This window comes from Theobroma cacao, chromosome 9, assembly GCF_000208745.1.
Source record: "Theobroma cacao cultivar B97-61/B2 chromosome 9, Criollo_cocoa_genome_V2, whole genome shotgun sequence".
Taxonomy (NCBI): domain Eukaryota; kingdom Viridiplantae; phylum Streptophyta; class Magnoliopsida; order Malvales; family Malvaceae; genus Theobroma; species Theobroma cacao.
In genome coordinates this window covers 4,209,563-4,217,201 of record NC_030858.1, presented here as the reverse complement: position 1 = coordinate 4,217,201, position 7,639 = coordinate 4,209,563, and the positions used below count along the sequence as shown (strand labels likewise).

At 38.5% G+C, this 7,639-nt stretch overlaps 1 protein-coding gene across 3 annotated transcripts; it reads left to right on the top strand.

Annotated features, from left to right (window-relative positions):
- LOC18588321 (protein Brevis radix-like 4) lies at positions 1,121-6,302 on the top strand. 3 transcript variants are annotated; one of them, XM_007012637.2, is made up of 7 exons: positions 1,121-1,312; positions 1,410-1,570; positions 1,736-1,902; positions 1,999-2,372; positions 4,121-4,256; positions 4,396-4,793; positions 5,871-6,302. In XM_007012637.2, exons 3-7 carry the CDS (start codon positions 1,777-1,779, stop codon positions 5,947-5,949), a joined length of 1,113 nt encoding a protein of 370 aa, XP_007012699.1. In that variant the 5' UTR covers positions 1,121-1,312; positions 1,410-1,570; positions 1,736-1,776; the 3' UTR covers positions 5,950-6,302. The 3 variants fall into 3 exon arrangements, with proteins under 3 accessions (XP_007012699.1, XP_007012697.1, XP_007012698.1); XM_007012635.2 differs by having other exon boundaries at positions 1,122-1,312; positions 1,415-1,575; XM_007012636.2 differs by having other exon boundaries at positions 1,122-1,312; positions 1,410-1,575.

Here is a 7,639-nt window from a genome sequence, read left to right as displayed (position 1 = left end):
GTATAAAATTTCTCCAATTTCTCTATTTTGCTTTTATCCTCTCTTTTTTCTTCTTCTTATTCTTTATTCTTCAGTAATTCAAAATTATATATATTTACAATCCATCGTTTTAACTTTTTCATGGGTTTATGGATTATCCCAATTTCTAAAAGAATTTCTACCAAAATTAAAAATATTAGGTCATATTAAGCCAATAATTAATACAAATATCCTGACGGAAATGTAAATAAAACATTGTCGGTGAAAACAATGTGCCAACTACTTAGGTTGTAAATTGAGATAATATTCACTTTGTAATTAATAATTACACTCTACATATATTGTTCCATAATTTTTAAATTAAATTTTAAGTACGAGAGTGATTATTATGTGATACATACAACAAGCTTTTTTTTTTTTTATCTGTGTGGTTGTAATGTCTTCTTTTCCTTACCAACATTGCAAAAATTATTTGACAATTACATCATATGCACATCTAGCATCTGTAACTAACAAAGCAAAATAATTTATTTGTCTTACTAATTAAAACTGTATTCCTTCTTATTTTCTATGTTAAATCTACTAATTATATTAATTTACTAATTTACGTATATATATACATGCATGCATGCATGTATGTAGGTATATTGGTGTATTTGTTATAGTGGTAGTACTCAACTTTGTTCATTAACATATTTCATGCTAATTGTATGGATCTATTATTATTTGTTTCTAGTGAACAAGTATTCTTAACATATGTTATATCGGCCCCTTGTGAATTGTTTCCAAAGCAATGGAGGGGGGGGGGGAATAATTTAAGTTAAGCCCAACTGTTCACCAATATGTTTTGTAGGGCAAGGCGGCCATTTCCTCTATCACGGGCTCTTGGGTCTAAAAAGCCTATCAAGTTGCTCCTCTGGGCCTTCTCCAACAACCCAAAAACAAATATGGAAAGCGCAGCAGAGTTAGGATCAGATACCAATCAATTCATTAGTGCAATGAAAAGCGCAACAACAGCAAACTCTGTCCTCTCGGCTCTCCCCCACTCCTTCTCGTACATATACAGCAAACCCGCCAATTCCACATCCATACAAACAATATAAAAAGGAAAAAAAAAACAAACCCCGGTAAAACCATCCGGTTGCAGGTTAATAAGAAAAAGCAAAGTATTCACACGCAGTTTTCACATCACCACTGCAATGAACACTATCCCATTATTATAGCGGTTCTCTCTGCGTTGCCTCCTCCTTTCTTTCCTCTCCAAAATCAAAAAGCAAACCCTCGTCAAGAAAACCAAATGCAGCTTAACGTTTCGACTCCTCTCCGATGAGAGGTGATTCTCTTCTATCTTTTTAACTACATATTTTAACTTTAAATCCCTTTCAATATTGTTTGCTTATTCGTCTAGTATTTGTTTTTATGTTGGATAGTGCAGAGCATCTCTGATCGTTTTAATTTAACGTGGCATTAAAGAGCTCCCGAGAGTCTCGTACTTCGAGCTCTCTGAAACTGAAAAAAAAAAAAAAAAGAAAGAGAAGGAACCCAAACCACTGATCCACAGATTTCTCAGTAAATTAAATTTTGCCTCTCTGTACGGTAAACTCGAAACTCTTTAATGTTGATCATGAATCTCTCTTGTTTTACTCTGTTTCTTTAAAAAGAAAAAGGAAAAAAAAATGCTGCTGGGGATTTATTATTTCGTAGTTTAGTTTGAGAATTCTGACAAATTTTGTTTCGAATGTAATCTTTTTTTCAGAGAAGACTTCTCTCATTTTTTCGGAGAATTTCAAAACAACAATGCTGACGTGCATACCTCGTTCAAAGCAAGCCGGTGATGACTCACTGAGTCAACCCGAGGAAATCGACTCTTCCACTACTCCTAGCACTAAGCAGAACCAAGCCATCAAATCTCTCACTTCTCAGGTAATTCACTCTGAATTTCATGAGTCACGTTTTTTGAGTTTTTTGGTTTTTTGGCTTTAATGAGAGTACTTTTTTTGGGGGGGGGGGGGGGTTTAGTTGAAGGATATGGCGCTAAAGGCGTCGGGGGCGTACAGGCACTGCAACCCGTGCACGGCGCAGAGTCGGTTGGGGAACTCGAACGAGTCTGACGCGGACTCGGACCGGTTCAGGTGGTCGTATCGTAGGACGGGAAGTTCGAGCTCGGCGACGCCGAGAACGTGGGGGAAGGAGATGGAAGCGAGGTTAAAAGGGATATCGAGTTCGAGCGGCGAAGCGACGCCGAAATCGGTGAGTGGACGCCGAGTCGAATCGATCGTGTTTGTCGAAGAAAGTGAGCCTAAAGAGTGGGTCGCCCAGGTGGAGCCCGGCGTGCTCATCACCTTCGTTTCGCTTCCGCGTGGCGGCAACGATCTCAAACGGATCCGGTTCAGGTGCGCCCCCATTTTTCCTATTTTTTGATTTGGACGGTTCCGATTTGTTTTCATGCTTTAGATTTTTAATCGTACGGTTGCAGTGATTTTAGAATTTTCGGTCTCTGTTTGGAACTTGAGTAGAAACTTTAGAAGGGACATGGACACGTCATCCGTTGTATTCTTTTTTCTCGTAAAATTTTGTTTTAATGGGGTTTTTTAATTATTATTATTTAGGTGATAGAAGTAGGAGTTTGTTTGGATGTCAACTTTGGATGCCTACCGTTTTAGTTTATCATTCACATTATCTTTTTCTAGTAATTGATTCTTTTTCTCAAAAGGTTATTAATAAAAATAAATGAAAAGACTTTCTTACGAAAAGAAAAGGTACCACTATGATTTGTTGATCACAAATTTTTTTAGTATTTTATTTTTAATTTTGGTTGGTATGGTTTGACAAAAAATGACACAAGGAAAACAAAGGGATTTTTAGCTTAATTTTTTTTAAAAAAAAAAAAGAAAGAAAAATTGATAAGCTCAAGATGGTATATGTGAGAATAGCGAGTAACCGAATTTAACGTGGCAACCAAACATTGCCTTAGCAACCTCAGCTGGGAATACGAAGAATTTTAGGTGAGGGTCCCACAGTGTAACAGTAGGCTTCACGCCTAATGAAAAGCAATCCAATAAAAGTCCAAAAGAAGAACTCATTGTGCCTTATCAGTGGTGGGTGGGACAGGATTGATTGTGTTGGGAAGCTTTTTTACTGAGGCTTGTCGTCGTGTCGGAGAAGGCTCACCCCTTTCTTTTCAATCAAAAAAAAAAAAACCTTCCCTTCACGCCTGATTCTCCGTGGCCTTGTCTTCTTATGACCCTATTTCTTGTCATTTTGTCTGCTATTAACTAGGAAGTGCCCACATCATCTGCCACTCCAAAACGACATGCAAGACAAAAATTTGACCCTTATACTTTGCTCATGTAGCCAACAAACAAAGACCCGACTACAACCTTCACCTTTCCATGTCTTCTATGGACAGTGACAAGAGGGATTAGTCATTTGATCTAGGGGACATAGTTGTTGCCTCTCATTTATGAAACTCGGCCATATTTGACTTCTCTGCCCATCCTAGATATTTGATTTAATTGGTCTCTTAACTAACTGTAATTTCCATCACCACATTTGAATGCTGGGATAAAGCAACTCGTTGGTTTTAGACTCCTTATGCTTTTTCTTTTTGGAAGACTAGACATCCCACTACTCGGAACACAATGATGCCACTTAGAAAATTTTTAATATTCCCCTTACCTAAGAGTTGTTGATAGCTTTTTTATGATCCAAAGTAAGAGGGGAAGTGCTTAGTCAAAAGATGTTTACAAGCCAGTCTACTGGCCCAGTATATAATTAAAATGTTCCATTCACATCAAGGAGGATGATGCAATTTCAGTGGTAATGATTGGGTTTTCAAGTCATTGACTTGCGAAAAAAGGGACAATAGCATGGTATACTATGGACTATACACTACCATTTTAGTGAAATTAGTACTTCAATTCCGAGGGCCAAAATTTTATCTTTGGTTTTCTGTTTTGACCAAACATTGTGCTTGATGCCCCTGATGCATGTCACGTTGTTTCCTAAATCAATCATTTGATGGTTTTAGCTGCTCTGTTTTTAGCACGAGCATAACATGAACCACTAATATATGATTTCTGGCATGCTAATCGGATGAACATTCAGGAGTGCTGAAATGTAGTTTATTTTCTTTGACTAGTCGGGAAATGTTTAACAAATGGCAAGCTCAAAGATGGTGGGCAGAGAATTATGACAGGGTTATGGAACTTTACAATGTCCAGAGGTTTAACCGTCATGCATTTCCACTACCAACACCCCCGAGATCTGAAGACGAGGCAAGTTCTTGGACTGTTGCCTCCTTAACGTAGTGTGAATGAGCTGCACCTATCCCATGCCCTGCACTGATACTGTGCTAACTTGTATGTTTATGTTATTTTTAAATGCTAATAATATCATTCTTTCGATTTCTTACAGAGTTCAAAAATGGAATCAGCAGAAGAAAGCCCCGTAACACCACCACTCACTAGAGAGCGCTTACCTCGTAATTTATACCGCCCAACAGGGATGGGCATGGGCTACTCATCCTCAGATTCACTTGATCAGCACCCAATGCAGGCCCGGCATTATTGTGACTCTGGTCTTACCTCAACTCCAAAACTTTCCAGTATTAGTGGTGCCAAGACAGAGACATCATCAATGGATGCCTCTATGAGGAGTAGCTCATCAAGAGAGGCTGATCGCTCTGGAGAGCTATCCATCAGCAATGCGAGTGATCTTGAGACTGAGTGGGTTGAACAAGATGAACCAGGGGTCTACATTACTATCAGAGCCTTGGCAGGAGGCAAAAGGGAGCTTAGGCGAGTTAGATTCAGGTAATGTTCTATGACATTCTTTCCGTTCTGTGATACTTAGTTAGCCAAGAAACAACTAATATTGACCAGGACCATCATAACTGATAGGGAAATGTGCTTGTATGAATTTATCAGCCCCAATTATGAAACTGTTCTTGGCACCTAACATCTTAGAAAACTTGCAACATCTCAAAATGGCAAAAAAAGCAGGTTGTTGTTTGATCCTTGCAGTCACTGCAAGTGCATCTTACAAGCTACAACCATCTAAATCGAATTTAAATTAGTTCATACGCCCAGGTCTTTGCACTCCCTGGCCATCTGTAAGTTTAATAGCAATTGTGCTACTCTCATTGCTAGTTGACATCCTGGTTTTGACGTCTCCCATGCAATGAATATAGATGGCCTTCTCTTGCAGTTTATGGACTATGATAGGGTAGAATGCGATGTAACTTGCACTCTCCTTGTCAGTGGCTAGAATACTTCCTAGATTCATTAACTCTGCAGTCGAGATTGTTACATATCAAATTATCAGGCAGTAAATCAGCTTCTATCAAGGCAAATTCTAGTCATCTATTTTATGCATTGTCATCATTGGCAAAGACTTTCTGTTTGATTGAATTATATTAGAAATATTCATTTGTTTTGATAAGTTCAATTGCTGAAAATATGATTGAGGCATAAGCGGACTGCATTATCTTTTCTCTTTTTTCCCTCAAAAGAGAAGGCAGTCGGTTAAAAGTTAAAACACATAAGCATTGAAGGTTCATTGGAAATGCTCCAAAAAGCCATTTTTTCCGTGGATTTGATTTCAGTTTTAGGTTGATGGGCCCAGCATAAGTCAATGCTATTATGGAGGTCCACCTTAGAAACAACTATGATTTCAATTACCGACCGTCAGGAGCAGATTTATTAGCTGTAAATCTTTTTTGACAGCATCATTACTGAGTTACTTATTATGCTTTCACCAACTAATTTACTCTCACGCTGAGGCAAATCCAGCATGAACCTTTTTCGCCGAGGAAATGTAATCGTCTTTGATTTCAATCACTTTATGTGAATTTGACTGAATTCCTCACTTTATATGCCTATATGGTGCAGCCGGGAAAGATTTGGAGAGATGCATGCTAGACTGTGGTGGGAAGAGAACCGCGCCAGGATACATGAACAATACTTGTAAACAAAGTTGGCTAGCTGTCGCTGCCGGCGCTTTCTAAATTGTGGGGGTGTGTATTTTCTCATTTGTTCTGCCATACTTGTAGAATCCCTTCTACAGATACCTGAGCAGGTGCTGCTGGCAAGTGGCACCCTGTTCGTATTTGGGCAGCTAAGTTTTTCCAGCTTCATCGTAAGCTTTAGAAATATGGTGGTGGGATGTGGGAACTCCAATTTTATATTATTAGTTTCTTAAAAATGTGTTAATGATGGATAAAGAGCAACAACTGTGTATTTGGAATGGGGTGGTGGTAAAAGAATATAATATAATATATTATAATATCAGATATCAATGAAAGAATGTGTTTCCTCCTCCTCCGTTCATATTCCTGCTTTGTCATGCTGCTACTCACATGGATATCGTCTGTGCAAAGAGGGTGTGAACTCTGAGAAAAAATAGCGTCTAAATTCGGACAAACCACCAAAGGCTTAAAGACAACTCCAGCTTGGGTATGACATGTAATGTTTATACAAAATTAAGTAGTGAGGAAACAGGTGAAGCCAGCCAAACTTTCCTAAGCTATCACCGCGTAGAAGTCAAAAACACATCAATAATGTTCATTTTCACTTTGTAGAACGAATATAACCTTAATTCAATTTTCCTGGTTCAAAGACTATTTTTGAAATTGAATTTCAATCATTAAAAAAATATATATATATATATATATATATATATATATATATATATATATGTATATTCAAAGCCGAACTCAGCCCACGTTAACGTTTGACTCATATCGGTGAAAGATCCACAGAATTGGGCCTAATTCTTTTGCCCAAATATGCCAATTATTTACATCTTAAGGTTCTTTCGAGGCCCAAGCTTTTGGTTAGTTTGGATATGTTATAGTCAACGAATAGGGCCTTTACTGGTATTGTATCCAGACTTAATGGGCGTCTCGGCGGAGTGAACTTCGATAAAGTAATATGGGCTTCTTAGAGTATGGTTCAATTTGAATCCATCTCCTTCCGTACAACCTTCTTTTTCTCCTTGTGTAGACTGTCCTTGGCCACAAAATGAGGGGGGAAAAACAGGGACTTGCAATATTTCAAGTTCCATCCTCATCAAAGCACAAAGCTGACGGGTTTTGCTTTCTTTCTTTATTTGTGCCTGATTCAGGTGGTAAAAACTGGTAACAATGACTCCAACAAAGTGAAAGAAGAAGGTGGGGGGTGAAAATGACCTGACATTACGCACTCCATTGATTTCTGATTGGCTACAGGTTGAGAATTAAACCCAAGTCCTCCCCCAATTAAAAAACTGACCTTGGACGACGTCATCAGACTGGTAAAAAGACTAAAAGAAAAAGAGTATCTTAGACAGACAGCAAACTGGTAAAAAAAGTGAACCCAACAATCAACCCTGCCACAGCCTGGCACCCCACACCCCACAGCTAAAATTTTTACCCGCACGCGCGGCACTCTCCTTTAAAACTTTTCCACAGCAACACCAACAAGTACACAACTCTCTCTCTCTCTCTTCTGCTTTGCTTTGCCTTTTTCACAGTCCAAATCCTCTCTCTCTCTCGCTTCTGCTTCATGCTTATCTATGTTTATTCAGTGCCGTACACAAAAGACACAATACAGAAATAGAAAAAATAAACAAAAACAGTCCAGTTCATGTTGAGGAAATTTCCTATTTCTATTTCCTTTCC

Excerpts from the sequence above, each read along its gene's own strand:
- LOC18588321 (XM_007012637.2), top strand. The coding sequence starts at position 1,777 with ATGCTGACGTGCATACCTCGTTCAAAGCAAGCCGGTGATGACTCACTG. Across the intron at positions 1,903-1,998 it reads TCAAATCTCTCACTTCTCAG|TTGAAGGATATGGCGCTAAA; the intron begins GTAATTCACTCT and ends GGGGGGGTTTAG. Across the intron at positions 2,373-4,120 it reads CTCAAACGGATCCGGTTCAG|TCGGGAAATGTTTAACAAAT; the intron begins GTGCGCCCCCAT and ends TTCTTTGACTAG.